This window comes from Trachemys scripta, chromosome 8 (assembly GCF_013100865.1).
Source record: "Trachemys scripta elegans isolate TJP31775 chromosome 8, CAS_Tse_1.0, whole genome shotgun sequence".
Classification (NCBI taxonomy): domain Eukaryota; kingdom Metazoa; phylum Chordata; order Testudines; family Emydidae; genus Trachemys; species Trachemys scripta.
Window position 1 is genome coordinate 7218950 of NC_048305.1, and position 17588 is coordinate 7236537.

The 17588-nt window shown below is 45.3% G+C and overlaps 2 protein-coding genes across 6 annotated transcripts in view; one reads left to right on the plus strand and one right to left on the minus strand.

Moving 5' to 3' along the window:
- Positions 1–8103, plus strand: part of MRNIP (MRN complex interacting protein) — an 8431-nt gene extending 328 nt beyond the window's left edge. The window contains exons 2-7 of the mRNA XM_034778572.1: positions 2961–3020; positions 3118–3215; positions 3991–4063; positions 4467–4606; positions 4847–4949; positions 6776–8103. Coding sequence (XP_034634463.1) covers positions 2961–3020; positions 3118–3215; positions 3991–4063; positions 4467–4606; positions 4847–4949; positions 6776–7426 — 1125 coding nt within the window. The 3' untranslated portion in view covers positions 7427–8103. The remainder of the gene's footprint in view (positions 1–2960; positions 3021–3117; positions 3216–3990; positions 4064–4466; positions 4607–4846; positions 4950–6775) is intronic.
- A 738-nt stretch (positions 8104–8841) lies between these two features.
- SQSTM1 (sequestosome 1) lies at positions 8842–17395 on the minus strand. 5 transcript variants are annotated; one of them, XM_034778571.1, is made up of 8 exons: positions 17124–17395; positions 14255–14350; positions 12192–12295; positions 11736–11892; positions 11393–11476; positions 10518–10762; positions 10001–10208; positions 8842–9146 (listed from the first exon to the last, which is right to left on the minus strand). In XM_034778571.1, the coding sequence occupies exons 1-8, from the start codon at positions 17302–17304 to the stop codon at positions 8989–8991; spliced, it is 1233 nt and encodes a 410-aa protein (XP_034634462.1). In that variant the 5' UTR covers positions 17305–17395; the 3' UTR covers positions 8842–8988. The 5 variants fall into 5 exon arrangements, with proteins under 5 accessions (XP_034634462.1, XP_034634461.1, XP_034634459.1 ...); XM_034778570.1 differs by having other exon boundaries at positions 12192–12310; XM_034778568.1 differs by having other exon boundaries at positions 11393–11473; positions 12066–12310.
- Between the last annotated feature and the right edge of the window lie 193 nt (positions 17396–17588).

Here is a 17588-nt window from a genome sequence, read left to right on the forward strand (position 1 = left end):
GGGGGGGGGGGGGGGGGGTCCTTACTCCTGGGGGAATTCTGCACCAAACATTTAAAATTCCGCATGTTTTATTTGTCAAATTTATACAATATAATCACACGAGTTTCAGTTACTTTGGTCATTTGTTTCAAAATACCTGTCAGCAAGTGTGTCTGTAACAATACAGACAACAAAAGAGATGGTTTTTGACAAATAGATGCCTGACTAGGTATATTAATACTAGGGCTGTCAAACGATTAAAAAAATTAATCGTGATTAATCACATTAAATAATGATAGAACATCATTGATTTTAACTTTTTGTATGTTTTCAAATATTGATTTCAATTACAAAACAGAAAACAAAGTGTACAGTGCTCACTTTATATTTATTTTTTATTACACATATTTGTGCTATAAACAAGAAATAGTATTTTTCATTTCAGCTCATACAAGTACTGTAATACAATTTCTTTATCATGAAAGTTGAACTTACACATGTACAATTATGTACAAAAATAACTATTCATAAATAAAACAATGTAAAACTTTAGAGTCTACAAGTCCACTCAGTCCTACTTCTTGTTCAATCAGTCACTCAGACAAACAAGTTTGTTTACATTGTCAGGAGATAATGCTGACTGCTTCTTGTTTACAGTGTCACCTGAAAGTAAGAGCAGGTGTTCTCATGGCACTGTTGTAGCCGGCGTCGCAAGATATTTATGTGCCAGATGCGTTAAAGATTCATATGTTCCTTTATGCTTTAACCACCATTCTAGAGAACATGCATCCATGCTAATGAGGGGTTTCTATAACGATCTAAAGCAGTGCAGACTGACGCATGTTCACTTTCATTATCTGAGTCAGATGCCACCAGCAGAAGGTTGATTTTCTTTTTGGTGGTTCGGGTTCTGTAGTTCCCGCTCTTTTAAGACTTCTGAAAGCATACTCCACACCTCATCCCTCTCAGATTTTTGGAAGGCACTTCACAGTCTTAAACCTTGCGTCAAGTGCTTTAGATATCTTTAGAAATCTCACATTGGTACCTTCTTTGCATTTTGTCACATCTGCAGCGAAAGTGTTCTTAAAATGAACAATGTGTGCTGAGTCATCATCCAAGACTACTATAACTTGAAATATATGGCAGAATGAGGGTAAAATAGAACTGGAGAAATACAATTCTCCCCCAAGGAGTTCAGTCACAGATTTAATTAACGCATTATTTTTTTAACGAGCGTCATCAGCATGGAAGCATGTCCTCTGGAATGGTGGCCGAAGCCTGAAGGAGTATACGAATGTTTAGCATATCTGGCACGTAAATACCTTGCAGTGCTGGCTACACAATGCCATGTGAAGGCCTGTTCTCACTTTCAGGTGACCATTGTAAATAAGAAACCGGCAGCATTATCTTCCGTAAATGTAAATAAATTTGTTTGTCTTAGTGATTGATCGAACAAGAAGTAGAACTGAGTGGACTTGTAGGCTATAAAGTTTTACATTGTTTTGTTTTTGAGTGCAGTTACCTAACCAAAAAAAATCTACATTTGTAAGTTGCACTTTGACGATAGAGATTGCATGACGATATTGTCTGAGATTAATTGAAAAATACTATTTCATTTATCTTTTTTATAGTGCAAATCTTTGTAATAAAATAATAATATAAAGTGATCACTGTACACTTTGTATTCTGTGTTGTAATTGAAATCAATATATTTTACAATGTAGAAAAACATCTAAAAAAATTTAATAAATTTCAATTGATATTCTATTTAACAGTGTGATTAAAACTGCAATTAATCTCAATTTAATTTTTTTGAGTTAAGTGCGATAATTAGGGTTGTAGATTAAATACAGAATTTGAGTAATAATTCTTTTAAACTACAATAGAGTAGCTTATTTACTGCACCCCTCAGAAGCAGTTCAAAGGCTTGGGGAAGTCAGGATAACGGAGCAGCTGAGGGAGAGGGAAGTAATTGCTGGGAAGAATCCTAGGAGTAAACCTGGAGAGTTGTTGGGTGTGGGTGGTAGAAGTATAGAACAGTTGGGGTTTTTGGGTGTGGGATTCTTAGGGAGTTGGGAGCCTCCCCTATGCAAACTCTGGCTGACCCCTAGCCTCTCTTTCAGTCAGGCACATCTGCCCCCATCCCCATGTGGCCCTGCACCCTTACTCAGCCGCCCCTTGTGTCCCTGAGCACTGTTCAGCCACCCCCGTCCCCTTGTCTCCCTGCACCCCGTTCCCTTGTGCCCTGCACCTATTCAGCCCCCCACTCCAGTCTGTCCTCCCACACTAGCCCATCAGAACCCTAGTATGTGACCCTCCCAGCAGCCCTGTGTGCCTCGCTCTGTCTGCCCACCCCATATCCCATGCCTCCTGACCTGGCCCCGCATGCAAGGGGCTGTGAGGAACGTAGCCTTGTCTCCCTATTGCCTGCTGGCTGCAATGGCCCGTAAGCCAGCTGCCCTCTGTTCTGGTGCCAGAGCAGCCTCTGGTGGGCGAAAGACTTAACTGCAGCGCCTCTCCAACATAATGTATTTTCTGCAGTGGAAAAAAAAAATCTGCAGGGAATGTGAATTCTGCATGTGCGCAGTGGCGCAGAATTCCTCCAGAAGTTGGTGCTTGGGGGAGGTCTTGGCAGGGGGGTCCTGCATGGGACTCTGGCCTGGGGGGTGGTGAGGTCTTGGGTTCCAAGAGGGTTAGGGTGGGGAGGGGGTGAGGTCTTGGGGGTGTCCTGCAGTGGCTCTGGCCAAGGGGGTTCTATAGGGGTGCTCTGGCCTCAGAGGGCTGAGGTCTGTTGAGGGCACTGCAGGGGCTCAGAGATCTGTCCAGGTGAAGGGAGACAAGCCGCAGCAGCCAGTGTTAGCCTGGAGCAGTACAGGTGGGTGATGTCTCCCTGTGTGCTGGGCAGTTGGGGCCTGAAGGCAAATGGCACATCCCTGCTATTAGACTCAGTGCTTCCTGCTCTCCTCCAATCATTCTCTTAGGTTAAAAAGAGCAAAAAATGGAGCTGCAAAGTGTGTGGTGAGAAGCAGATGGTGCTAAAGGTGAGTGTGGGGAGACTGTTTCTTTGTGTCATGCTAGAGCCAGAGCGAGGCCTCTCCAGCATCTCAGCCCTCATCTCTGTCTTAATTTCCTTTTCAGGCCTATGGCCAAGGCTCTGGGTCTGACTGTAGACGCCATGTCCAAAAATTAAACTTGCTGCGGGCTGGGACGGAGGTGGCAGCTGAGGGAACATCTTGGTAGAGTACTGAGTATTTCTTATCTGTTCCTTTATTTTAATATGCAAGTCTCAATTAATGTGCTCAACATATCAGACCTCTAAATGGAAACTACCTAAGCTGATCTCTGGAGGGAGTGAATTTCTTACAGTTGCAAAGATGTGGAACACAGTCGTGTCAAGCAGATCTTAGGGACAAATTATCCATGGAACATATTGTCCTAACCTTGTTTTTTCACTAGAAGTCCTGTCAAATAAGTTCAGTTGATAAATTGCACAAATTGCGTTTACATAGTTCACATGCAAAAATGCAGTGGATGATCTTTGAAACTGGCCCTTCTTGTTTAGTTCCTGACTGACTGTGGGAGTGGTGACCTATTGCATACTCTGTTAAGCAGTGTTGGATTAGTATTGTCAGGTTGGGAGGCTAAATGAAAATCCCCACCTCCTTGTTTGCAGTGTTGGAATTCAAGTAATTTCCATTAAGTATCAGTGGGCATTCCCCTCTGCTCGTGCTGAGAAGTTTGTTATTGTCAGCAGCATGGGTGTAATGGCCACTGTGCTGGAAAATCTGACTGGTTTTCTGTTTCCGCCAACCACCCAGTCCACTTGCAAATATCTGGGAAATGGGCGTTACTATTTCCACTGGTAAACCCTATAGTTCACATCTGCTGTTCTGTGGACTTGTTTTCCTACATATTTTTGTTCCTGCTCTCTGTCCCTGGTGCTAATGGTTAGGTGCATATAGATATAAGACAAATACCCTAGGAACCCTAGACTAAATCTTTTATTTTTAGGTGTATAGAGGAACCAGTGAATAATGACAAAGAGAACACAGGAGTTCCACAGGAAGAAAACGTGGGCTGGCAGGTAAGACACTATGAGACAAATGGTATCTACAAAGCTAAATCAAACACCAACCAATTGTAAAGTAGCAAAGAGGGTGCCATGTAGTGCAGCGGCCAGTGTTCCCTCTAAATTGTTCTGAAGACCGTGTGCTAGCTATAAAACAAATGGAGAAACTAGCCCGTGAGTGAGGAGGCTCCAGGACAGTGTGTGAATGGAAAAGGATGTGTGGAAGCTCTGCTCCATGATGATGTTTTGGAACATAACCACTAATACAGCTCAGTTTGGGATCTCTTCCCATGAAATGCTGAGCACACTCAATTCTTATTGAAGCCAATGAAAGTTAGGACTTTTAGTATCTCTGTGGTGACTCCACCTGTGGGGGCTCCTTGGAGGAGTCATTCTGAGTCATTCTACAACATTGTAGGAAGAAGATGTGGAATTCAGTCCCTTGGTCAGCCGGTGGAATAAGTATCTGGACAAGGACAGTGAAGATCAGGAGGAGGAGGTGTATACAGACAGAGAGCAGGTGTACTCCCATAAAAAGAACATTGTGGAAGAACAGAGGTGCAAAAATAACTTCTTCCGTAAGGCTTATTTTAGCTTGATGGTGGGGATTTGTTGGGCAGTATTTTGGGCATGTTCACTGAGGCTGCAGTGACCAATCCGAACTGACCTGAGGAGTGTTGGGTACTTGGGGATGAAAACCTCACCTCTTGGCAGATCTGCACTTTTTTAATCTATGAAATTTCCCATCTGAGCTAATCTAACATCTCTATGAATTCCCATCTCCTGCTCCCCCACCAGGAAACGCAAGAGCAGCTTCTGCCACAATGATGCTCTGGAGTGCTTTGAGGAAAAGGGAATGTATGGGCTCACTGGCCAAGCCAAGAAAGTCAAAACCTTTGAGGTATTTTGTTGTAGCAAATGTTTCCTACCTCTAAATTATTTTCTTTGGCCTTGTGTGTGTGCTTCATTCAAAGGTTGTTATAAAAGTCATTTCCCCTCCTTTCCCCCACCCTTCCATGTAACCATCTGTTTCGGGGAGGCAAGAGGACTAAATCTGCATAACAGTAGTTTATCTTTGAAGGTTATAGTTAGGCAAATATAGTGCTGTTTCTGTGTAAACTAAGCCCCTCTGCCTGAGTCTCCCATCAGTACAGCATGCCGTGATTGCATGCGCCTCCCCAGTAAGTTGGCTATAGCTTAGGGCTGCTGTCAAAATCTCCTGTTAGCCCAGCTACTCTACTGACTTTTCCCTATTGACCTTATATAGTATGGTAATAGGGGGGTCATGTAAGTATCCTAGCACCTCACAACCTTATGTATTTATCCCTTGTTCAGAATGGGGATGTGCTAACCATCCCCATTTTACAGATGGGGAACTGAGACACTGAGAGACTAAGTGACTTGCCCAAGGTTACACAGGAAGTCTGTGGTGGAGCATGGAATTGAACCTGGATCTCCAGTTCCCAGGCTAGCTCTGGACTTGGCTGGCCTTCCTCGCTGCTCCTGGTATCATGCTTTCCTTGCTTTTGCCACAATTGGGCAGTGACTGCTTGTTGTATCAAGCAGTAACAGTGTAGTGGGTGGCTCTGGCCCTGTTGTGCAGGAGTCAGTCAGAGGGTGGTTGTCACGAGTATCGAGTTTGCCGAATATGCAGTCAGCGAAGAGATTTCATAAATAATTCTTTACTCTGCCCCTTTCTTAGTTCAGTTTCATTTGTCCTATGGTTGAGAGGAGTGAAATACAACTTCAGTAAATAACAGGCCAACCTCCAGCCCATAATTCTTCCAAGCAGGCCTCCTTTTTCAAACCAGGGATTGGATGAAACTGCACCCTGGGCAGCTGACTAAAGAAGAGTTGCTGAGCTACACCCAAACACCAAATGTCCTGGTTTCCTGAGCTTTCCCAGTCTGAGCGCTGGTTGTAAACCATTTTATACCAGTATAACTATATTTTAGTTAGCGATGTGAATTTTTTTAACCAAAATAATGAAATCAGTATAACTGCTAGTGTGGACCCCAGTTTAACAGGTGCTTAGTGGTGTAGCTTATTCCCTCATTGAGGGGAGGAGAAAGAGGCAGGATGGTTTAAAGCCTTGGACGTGGGAGACCCAGGTTCGGTGTCCTGCTCTGCTAGACTTCCTGTGGTACCTTGGGGTAAGTCACTTAGGGTTAGTGTTCTCCATCTGTAAAATGGGAATAATAGCACTGCCCTGACCCTGGGGGTATTGTGAGGGTAAATACATTAAAGAGTGAGAGGCACTCAGACACTACAGTGATGGGGCAAGATTGGTACCTAGAAAGATAGTGTATAGACAGCCCAATAGAGGTCAGGAGAGCAAACCAGCAGGGTTCCCCTTTCATCTGCATATTTAGGATTATATGCTGGTGACTAATTAAGTGATGTGTAAGTGAAATGAAATATTTGGAAATACTCAACCTCTAGTGAAATACAATTTCAAAACAGCTCCTATTCTTTGGACAGTAGAGCTGACCTGGGCAGAGTGGGTTCTGCTTCATGACTGTTCTTTTTCACCATACGTCAGAATAGCTGGCTCTGTACCAATCTCACCTCTCACTGGAAAGTAAAGCGATGAGGAATAACAGTGAGCCTGGTTGGAAGAACAGGATTACTTCTTGCATGTCTGTCTTGTCAGTTCTGTGTTCACCAGGCTCACTGTAGTTAGGCTATAGCGCCAGCAAGCACACCCATTTTGTTTTCTTGTTACAGAGCAGGAAAGATTCACCAACTGTAGCTGACCAGGCCTGCGGAGATTATATATGTAACAGCGTTGTTGTACCTGAGAATACACCAGCTCCAGAGTCAACTAATGTCACCGTGTCCAAGTGGGGAAAATTTCTCCCGTCTCCTAGCAGCCATAATACTGGTTACATAACCCTTGCAGCACAGATGAGCAGTTGGAAGTTAGAGACACAGAGGGCCTCTGCAGGAAGCTTTCTAATGTCTGATGGATATCCACAGCAGGAGGAAGATTCTGAATCTCCAGGTACAGGTGCCCAAACTGAACAGAGCTTCACTAACAATAAGCGTACAGCACAGAAATATGCTTCAAAGCTTCATAGCACCACACTGGCTGCTAGGGGGCAGACTGCCTTTGACATCAGTCATGCAGCTATTGGGGATGTGCTTTCTGGAAAATATAAGGACTGCCTGAGTAGGGCAGTGTCTGGTGTTGCAGAGAACAATGAAGGCAGGCAATGCTTGGCAGGCACTGTGATGCCAGCGAACTGTTTATCTAAGGATGCTGTGACCTTTACTTCTACAGATCCTTTTGCTAGCTCTAGTGGGGTGCCTCAGTGTCTTACTGCTCCAAGTAGCAGCTTCTTTTGCACAGATGATGATTTTGATGATGATCTTTGAAAAGTTCCAGGCTCTGCACTTCGACTTTCTTGCCTGTTCTCTCCCTCCCCCCCGGTGCATGATGACCCTTAATGCCTGTTGGTGTCCCTAGTTTAAGGACAGAGTCTCATTTCCCCACCTTCTTCCAAAGTTTGAATTAACATGGAATGAATTTCCTAAAGGAAATATCCATAATCTTTCTCTGCCATTCCTATATGGAGATGTACATTTCTGTATGGAGAAGAAAAACTGACCTGAGACTTTCCTTTCAGGTATCTGACTGTTCAGAGCAATTATTGTGGGGTTTTACTGTTCACGAGTAAAAGATTTTGTTGGCAATACAATAGGTTCCTCTGGTAGTGCATTGTACTCTCCTAGTGGGTGTATTGGAGGAGGAAGTTGAAAGGTGGGCTCTTGCCTGGCCAGAAGCATGAGCTGTGCTTTTCCCTATAGTTCCAGAGGCAAAGCCCTGCTGCTGCATAACTGTCACTGGCTGTAGTGACCCTTAGGAGAGCCAATACTTCACTAAGAGCACTGCTAGGCCCTACTCATGGAGGACTGGGTGCTTCTCCCCCTCTTCTATTGGAGATCTAATGTTTTGAAAGTTCATTTGTCTCTGGAATTAACTTAAGTGCTTCTGTGACATTACCCCAATTGCTCTTCTTCCATTACAAATTAATAAAGAACATTAGTGTGCAGAAAAGGCCTGAGTGTCTACTACACTTCTCTACAACTCAAATAGGAGCCCTCACTCCTGCATTGACTGTTTTAATAGTAGGGCAGACATGATTTAAGCTAGTCATTCCTCCTAGGGGGAGTGAGGAATTTACTAAGTGAGCTGGGAAGTTTAGCTATTCTCTCTAAGGGCTTGGAATTTGCTTCTGGACTAGCAGATGCTATTGGGTTGCTGGCAAAATAAGGCAAGAACCCTCCTCTGATACTTGTGTAACAGATACTAAGGCAGAGGGTTGGTAGAGCCCTGAGAGCTGAAGCTGGGTAGTCCAGGGATCTCATTGAGATGTATCTCCTTACTGTAAGCTTCTGTCAATCCAGGGCTGCTGTGCATTCTGGAGTAGGTGCCACCACAGTTGTTTGTCATCTCTCTAGAGAGAAGTTAATCCTACTCTCTTCTAGAACTCTTGTCCTCCACTCTTTATCTAGGATTAGATCTATACCTACAACAGTGCTGGGTGCTTGAATATTTGCTGTAGCATAAGAAGCAGTTCCCGTCTCAGCAACAGTCACAGCTTCTAGAAGAGTGAGAGACCGTTGATTAACTTCTTTACTTTGCCCAAGTCCTTGAGTTCTCCCCGGTTAGATGTTCTTCCTAAACTAAATTCCAGCCAAGCTGTATTAGTGCGTTGCAGTTTGTCCCAGGAGCGGCTAGGTTACCCTACAGATTTTACAGTCAAGTAATCTGATATTTCACAAACGAATAATTAAAGACAGGAAATATTTATTTTCCCCACCATGGAAACAGAAAAAGACAACAACCGCTCTGCTAGGGAGACAAGCATCAGTGTAGAACTGCTGTTCAGTTTTCATCAGTTCACAGGAAAGTGCTCTAGCTTACACAAATGCCATTAGGAGCGAGGTGGTTGCTTGGAATACTGGATGGTATCCAGTGCTGCCCCAATGTCATATTTCTTTGCCTGTAGGAGACGGGTCAGCCATCCACCATCATCAGAGAAACCCATGGAGAGCATCTGGGACAGAGATTCAATCAGGCGGGGGTCTGCTTCTGTTAAATCAAAAGTTATGAGTACAAAGTGGGATTATACCTACAGTTTAACAAACAAAGCAAGGAGCTGATGGAACTTGTGCTGTACCTACATAGCAGCGATCAACTAGCACCATGTTGTATAGCTAGTTACTTATCAAGGATATATCCTTTGACCTGGTTTCCTAAAGAACTTAATTCTTGATGCCGTATAGTTCAACAGCACAGGCCTTATTGTAAATGCATGATCAAACTTGACTGCAGCCATTCTTCATGTAAGAATGCTAGAGATCATGCGGTGGCTAGTATGGCCCAGAATTCCATTACTGGCTCACCCTAGTAAGTGCCATCTCACTCTTATGAGCTGCCCCTCACAGGAAGCAAGGACAGCATTTCCTAATTAACTGCCTTTTTCAGGTTGGCTGAATGAACCATAGTTTAAATTAGCTAACTGTTTATAGTTGGTATTGGTGGAATATCCTTACTAAGAGTCTCTGAATTCCCCCCTTCCCCCACCTAGTATTTACTACTTCCCCATAAATCTTGGGTGTTTTCCAATTTTATTTAGTGCATCTGGCAGTATTTGTCAGTTTGTCTAGTGTAATTTTTCATACAAACTGAAGTGAGGTGAAAGTGACAACCTACATGTCATCCAGGGCAATACAAAAACCAAAAACTTCTACCACCACTCCAATGAAATGTTGCAAGAGATGGCAACAAAGTCTTAGCTGTAGTTTAGCCATAGACAAGGTTTTCCGCTCTTTGTTCTTACAACCCATATGATGGACAGTGTTAAGGTCCTTCTACTAGCAACCCAAGAAACAATAGGCTTCATTGAAAAGGGACAAGTCGTTGACCAAAATACAGCTACTCACCTGGTGGGAGATGTGGATAGAGTGCAGCTTCTCGCAGGCCTGTAGGTCCTGGTCTAGGGGGAACCTGAAATGGATCTAAAGAGCTGGGACCCTGTGTCTCTGGAATTTGGAGAGACTGCAGTTCACCTGTGGAGGGATCCACTTCTTTTGAAGTTAAGTGGGTCCAGTCCTCATCGCCCCCTGCAGAACTACTGGATTCATCCTGTTCCTGTAAGTGTAAAGAAAAAGGAGCCAATGTCTTGCACAGTTCTCCAGAGTAGGATGCAGGCTCTGCTATTATCTACCATCGACATGAAACAGGCTCATTCCTTTCCTTTAGCGAGAGGAGTTTATGGGATTGAATGCCAAGATACCAACAGAAGTAGCTACTCACAGATCTATCTACACTGTGATTTGTGCTATTAAAATCCATTCCAATGATGCTATTTAGTTTATAGTAGTAAGAACCAGTTATGGCTGTGCCTAACGGCAAAAATGAACTTGTCATGTCTGTCATCTAGTAAAGGAATTCACGTACCTGCGACAGGAAATTGCTGACTTCCATGGGTGTGGAAGGAGGCTCTATCACCATCTCCTGCATCTGCTCTGTAATAGAATTTTCTTTCTCAGGGACAGGTTCTTTACTACTCCCTTCTGGTTTGGTCTGGCCAGTCTGGCTAGTGGAACTGCCTCCAGGCTCAGAATCACTCTGTGAACTTGGACAAGGGGGAGTCACTTTGCTTTTTTGTCCCCCATGTTCCACATCAATATCTACTTCAATGCCTAGGAAAACAGTTGAGGGGTAGAAGAGTCAGTACACTTGTCTCCAAAGCACAGTCCTGGAAGTTCCTTCAGTGATCTCACATTAATCCTAGTTATTTTAAAGGGGGGGGGAGGGGAGAGAGAGAGGAGAGGGGACTGTTCTATTTTCCATCTACAGCTTCTCATGCCCTCCGGGATACTTGAAGGTAGAAGTCTAGCACTTACAATGCCAAATGGAGCACCAGCTTGGTGCACATTTTCATGTATACTGTTGTACACATGCTTCATCTCCTCCTGTCAGAGCGCTGCTCACTACATTAGACTAGAGGATGAAGGAGGGAATTATTTACAATCACAGGAGTCACTTGAGTTACCACCAGTTGTTCCCAGTTAAATACTGACATTACACAATAAAGTAGCGTATGCCTCATCTTTTGCCTCAGTCTGAAGAATGAGGCTCCTAGTGGTCTCTAGTATGTTTGCTGGAGACTAGACCACATCTCAGTGAAGTGGGAGTGAGAGAAGGAGAAACATGGAGGTTGCCAAGTTGAGTGGCCAGAAATGGCTCAGGTCTCCTGTGAGGCAGAAGTAGGCCACTGTTCCTGTTGATACAAGCTATGGTAAAATGCTGGATTTGGGATAGTCACTTACCAAGAGGACTTAGCATAGCTGCAACACTCTCTCCAACATTCTTTAAAAAGGTGACATGGTCCTGCGGCTGGCTGTTAAAGGCTTCTTTAAAAAAAAAAAAAAAAAAAAAAAATTTAGCTACTGCATGTTAACAGAAATTAAGAGTACAAAGTTCAAAGAGGGGTTTTGGTAATTCTACCAGACAATCCAATCCAATCCCTCTCACTCTCACACACACCTTCAATCATTAAATTCCAGCAAATCTCATTTAAAAATACTTAATCCAAAGACTCCCTACTACTCTGCAAAAGTGATCAGTTATTTTACCTTGAATACTTCATTGACCAAATCATTCCATCCTTACCTTGCTCAGGGTCTGGATTTTGGGGTGCAGCACTGGCTTGTGGCTGCTCAGAGTTTTCACATGGAGGGGCAGGGCCAGGGTGCCCCCAGCCATGTATCCATGCAAAGGGTGGAACCCCATGTCTCATCTTACGAAGCCAGCGACCTCTGGGAAACCACTGAGGGCGGGGAGAAGAAAGTTATGTAAGTCCACATATTTAGACAGAATATTTTAAGTATAAGCCACAAGATACAGCTGCCTGTTATCTACAGTTTATCCTACATTTAGCGGTCCTCTACAGGCTCCCCTCTAGACCAGTCTTTCCCCCTGCTAGAAGTTAGTTTTGCTCACCTCAAATGGATTGAGCAGCGGGCTTTGAAACATGATCATGTTGTGCTCCTTGTGGATGCCTTTCCCCTCACAGGTGCTGCATAGGTCATAGTCTGGGCAAATAGTGCATTTGAATCGAGCACCTACCACTGGTCCTTCACAGCCATCACAGATCACATTGGGGTGCACCACATTGGGGGGACGCTCCTGGTTGCACTGTGAACGGTGCTCACGTCTGCACTCCTTTTTCTCTAAAAAGAAAATGCCTTTATAGTGCAAGGAAACAGATTTCCATTTTAAGTATTTAAAGGAATATGATCCGTTGAAAGTTTCTATAGATGTATTTAGTAGTACATAATATGCACACACTAGTTTGTCACTGAAGCCCTAGTAATAGAGGTGCCCATGTTGCCTACTTATGCACTATTCATAGGACTCATATTGAATAGGAATATGAGTGGACGGTGATGGAAGGAGCTGTCTGCACTATGATAGGTTGAGAATCCCTGCACTAGTTTATATAGATGTTACTTGCAATACTGTTTGGAGGTTAAAGGAACCACTGGATTTTAGTCGATTACTTCTTCAGAAAAAGATGAGCATCTGTTTGAGGCACATTCCCAGTTATTTTAATTCAGAGGTATAAGGCATCAATCTTCAAGCCATTATTTTTAGAGCAGTGGAAAGTTCTCCATTTACTTTAATCTTTCCATTAGTTTATCTGCACTCAGGCAAGAGTGCCACTTTTAAATTTTAAGTGTAGTCCTAGTTTTAGGAAGTTATGTGATTCCCTCTTGAGTCGGGCAAATCTTTTTTAGAGCTCCATCTTAGAATACTGCATTAGTGGTTTGGCTCAGACAAGAATAGATGCTCTTGCCCTCAACTTTTGCTGCATACCACAACCTCTAGTCTGCAAGAGGAATTTTTTTTGGTATTTTTCTCTTCCTTCATTAGTCAAGATACTGCCTCTACTACGCTGTTCGTTGTATGATTTAGACTAAAGTCATACACAGGAAGAAGCCAGCATAAATCTGGATCAGAGTATGATATTGAGACCAGTCTATTCAATAGCTCCTAACTAGTTCTCATGTGAATGGGTATTTAAAAAAAAAAAAAAAAAAAAAAAAAAAAAAGAGCCACAACACCACAAGAGTCCTAGAATAAAGAGGCCTGCCTTGCTGAATATATTGCAATTGCTAGTGTCCCGCTCTTTAAATCAGAGCCAAAAGTCAGCAATGCTCCTCAAGTGTTTTGGACCAGCTTTTCCAGGTTAGATTTTTACATTGTTCAGATCACTCCAGTGCAAGAATCATTAGAGGACTGGTCAGAACTAAGTTGTGCATTAAGGAAGTAGTTTCACCCCCCCAAACCTACACTTGAGAAATTTTTTACATTTCATTAAGGCAGAGAATGGATAACTTTTTTCCCCACTTCATCAGTCTTATAACTTCCACAGTCTATTCCATTCCTTAACTTGTATCATGCCAGTACCAAGATCCATCAAGTTCGTGCCCCAGTTCCAGGCATCATGCAAACATCAATACAATATAAACTTTTCAGGGAAGTTAAGAGAAAACAAGCAGATTTAACAGATAGGAAGGGAAGGACAAGGAGCAGTGATCTGTAAATCTGCAAACTGTGCATGCATCAGTCTTTGAAGCTATGTGAGGAGAGTGAAAAGGTACATGTGAGCACTGACTCCAACCATCAGAGTGCTACTATGAAGCATGTTAAAATGCTAGTAAAACCAGAGAGGAGTACTGAATGAGTCATGATTAAGAATGAAACTGCACACACCTTCTCATTGGTGAATAGTACTAGTGAAGGTCCAGCCATGTTATTTTTTTCTTAAAGTAACTATCCAATGGTGTGACTTTTGTATTAGAGTAGAATCTGACAGTGGATTTGCTAGTTTATTCCCTGCTCAGCAAAATGGAATAGGGTTTCTCCAAGCCCATAAACACCCTTTTTATGCTTTGTTCACCCTACCCTCAAGGGACCCATATCACAGTGCCATCCTTGTAGGAAAGGAAGGCAAGCGTGGTTCCTTGCCTATTGCTCCGGAAGCAGCCAGTGTGTGATACAGAGTACCTGAGGAAGGGTGAGCTCTGAGTACTACCTCTGCCATACTCAGTAACTCATTACAGAAGCACAAGGCCAACCATGCTTCTCTTTGTGGTGGTACAGAGGCTGTCAAGACCAAAGGTTACCTTTGATGTAAATACGAAAAATGCCATCCTTCACATATGGCAATGCCATCTTGAGTTCTTCATCACTGGAGAAGGCAATCATGTCCCCATCTTCATCTGGAGAAGACAGAGATTAATAAACTGGCTAGAAGTGATAATCAGGAAGAGATGCAAGTAAATCACTGTATGAAAACAAGGACATGCTCAGTAGTCTTAAGTATTTTGCTAAAAATGGAGACTAACAATCAAGCAACACCTCACTGCTTTGAATGTTAGAATCCCTCTTTAACAGATGGAATAAAAGTGTTGATTATCTACCCTCGCCTCAAAATGGCACTTGGTTCTTACTCACAGAACCCAGATTAGGCAAAAGAGGACGGTAAAACCAATTACAGTGAAAGTTATGTTATCTGGCATGTTGGGGGTAAGGGGGTTCTGGTAAATCAAAAATTCCAGTTAACGAAGAGGGAGGGAGTTTGGGTGCAGGAGGAAGCTTGGGGCAGGGGATTGGGGTGCAGGAGGGACTTTGGGGTGCTGGATCCAGGCTGCACTCACCTTGGGCGCCCCACAAGTGGCAACCTATTCCGGCTGCTCCTAGGCAGAGGCACGGCAGGCGGCTCTGCGCGCTGCCTCCGCCCACAGGTGCCACCTCCCCAGCTCTCATTGGCCATGGTTCCCAGCTAATGGGCGCTGTGGAGCCAGCACTCGGGGGAGGGGGGGCAGTGCTCAGAACTGCCTAGCCACACCTCCGCCTAGGAGCGGCAGGGACATGTCACCACTTGCACGGAGCCGCCCGAGGCGAGCGCTGCCTGGATCCAGCACCCCAAAGCCCTTCCTATGTCCCAACCCCTTGCCCCAAGTCCCCTCCCGCACCCGAACTCCCTCCCAAAGCCTGTGCTCCCTCCCGCACTCCAAACCCCTTGTGGCCGTTCCTCCGTCCGGGAACAGCAGAGACATGGAACAGCAGAGATAGGTCACTGGTTCTATGGCACCACACCAAGCCAGGTACGGAGCCAACCGGACTATAAACCAGACTTTCAATGAAGATCAGAAATGCTGGTTTATAGAGCTTTCCAGTTGATCAAGTGACAAATAAAACAGCTTTTACTGTACATAGACCCAAAGTTTGACCTACTTGACTATGCAATGTTGTAGCCAAATCAGTCCCAGGATATCAGGACCAACTTCTGTTGGAGAGAGACACAAGTTTTCAAAAGCTCCTCTCGGTCACCAACAGAAGTTAGTCCAATAAAAGGTATTACCTCACCCTCCTTTTCTCTCTATTTGAGAGTAGTTCGTTTGATAAGGAAGTATCTTCTGTTTACACACCCACTGCACTGGTATAGTTTTAAAGACACATGCACTGCAGCAATAGTTATGTTTAAATAAGTCTCACTGTGTCTGCAGTACTATGTTGCCACAGCAGCAACTCCCAGGAAGAAGCTAGGTTGCAGAACTGTACATGTTCTTGTTAAGAACTGGCAGTGGTGGGAACTGAGAAAAATCTTACAAGGAAGCCATTTCACAATAAACAAGTTGAATATCATCTGAAGAAAACATCTGAGTGTAAGATATTTAAGAACTAAGTAATTGGCACTGGAATATGTTGCTCTTTGATCAGCATTGTATGAATAATACTTTAAAGGAAGTTTGATACATCCCAGAGAAGTGGGCAAGTCTCCTCAATGCTTTGCCCATTTGCTAAGAGCTGGTCTAGAGACTAAAGGCATTGATAAGAAAGTGTGAGATGGATACTGTGTGAACTGAACTTCAGTTCATGTTAGTGAAGGGTTGGCAGAATAGCAGCGAGAGCTTTTCTTTCTGTAATCGGAGAAAAGACAAGTCTCACTTTATGTACTTTCCTTCTAAGGCTGGTCTTCACCCACAGTGCTACAGCAGTGCAGCTATGCCATTGCAGCGCTTTAGTGAAGACGCTACTATACTCCCATCAGCATAGTAATCCACCTCCCCGAGAGAAGGTAGCTATGTCAACAGTCCACGTATGGGGGAGGGATGGGGTGTTAGATCAGTATAACCAAGTGACTCGGGGTGGAAAATCCACACCCCTGAGCGATGCAGTTATACGGACTTAAGTTTGTAGTGTAGACCAAGCCTTAGGGTGACCAGACAGCAAGTGTGAAAAATCAGGCCGGGGGGGGGGGGGGGAATAGGAGTCTATATAAGAAAAAGATCCCAAAATCGGGACTGTCCTTATAAAAAATCGGGACATCTGGTCACCCTACCAAGCCTTAAGCATTTAAGAGGTACAAAAGAAAGCTTATGGAACCTGTGTAAGGAAGTTAAGCTCTTAAGGCAAGACTGGCACAAAGCGTTGTTCCAGGAGCTATTTGGGGTGCCTGTTTTCCTTCAGGGGAGCAGCCAGGTCCGCTCTGGGGCATCTCTTATCCGAGAGAAATATCAAGCTCTTAGCGATACACAGTGGCGTCCGCCCTTCCTCTTTGAGACATTGGAAGTAGATGAGAAGTTAAAAAAAACGCTTATTTATCAAGAAGCCTGTGAAGTTTCAGGACTGCGTGTGTGACCTCTGCTGAAAGGAACAGCGCCTGACAACCCACGGCCCAGGCCTAACATCAGCTGTGCCGCCGCCGCTTTGAGTGTAGACATTCGGCGGCGTGACTTCGGGTGTCAGGTCGGCCCCGAAGGGAGCTGTTCAACCACACGCACTCGCTAGGGTCCGACCAAACTCAAACGGGGGTGGGGAATAAAGGCTTTTCTGCCCCCATCAGTGACCCCAGCGGGTCAGGGTAGCCGGGGGGCCCAGCCTGGAGCGGGGAAAGCAGCCCGCTCCGGTCAGCGGCGGACCCTCCCGGTGTCCCTCAGTCGCCTCCTGTCACCGCGCCGGAGACCCCGGGCCCCGCGGGGCGCTCACCCTTGTAATGCATCTGGAAGGCGCCGGGCGCCGCGCCGGCCCGCAGCAGCCCCGGGAAGAGCTCGCCGAGCTTGTCGCGCACGGCCTGGTAGCGGGCGGGCGGCTCGAGGGCGAAGCGGCGGATCTCGCGGACCACCTCCTCCTTGCCCAGCAGGTAGGCCTTCACCGTCAGCGCGGCCATGGCAGGGCTGTGGCGCAGCAGGAATGGGCGGCGGGCGGCTGGAGAAGCGGCGGCGAGAGCGCGGCTAGGACCCCTGAGCTCCCTCCGCCCGCCCGGCCGGCCGCCTTATACCCCGGCGGCGGGAGGCCGGGCCTGAGCCGGGAAAGTCCCCACCCCTCGGCGCCCCGCTAGGGGGAAGGCAGGGCGGGACCCAGCGCGACTCGGGCACCTTCTCAGCGCCCGGGCGGGGGGGGGCTCGGCTCCAGGGCTTGAACCCGAGGAGGGGTCGGGGGGCTCTAGCTTTG

Bases quoted from the DNA above. Each gene is read 5' to 3' on its own strand.
- SQSTM1 (XM_034778567.1), bottom strand. From the start codon at position 17,304: ATGGCCGCGCTGACGGTGAAGGCCTACCTGCTGGGCAAGGAGGAGGTG. The intron at 12,311-14,254 runs GTAACCTTTGGT...TGCACTATAAAG, and splicing joins TTTTCGTATTTACATCAAAG to GCATTTTCTTTTTAGAGAAA. The intron at 11,893-12,065 runs GTGAGCAAAACT...CCCCGCCCTCAG, and splicing joins CGCTGCTCAATCCATTTGAG to TGGTTTCCCAGAGGTCGCTG.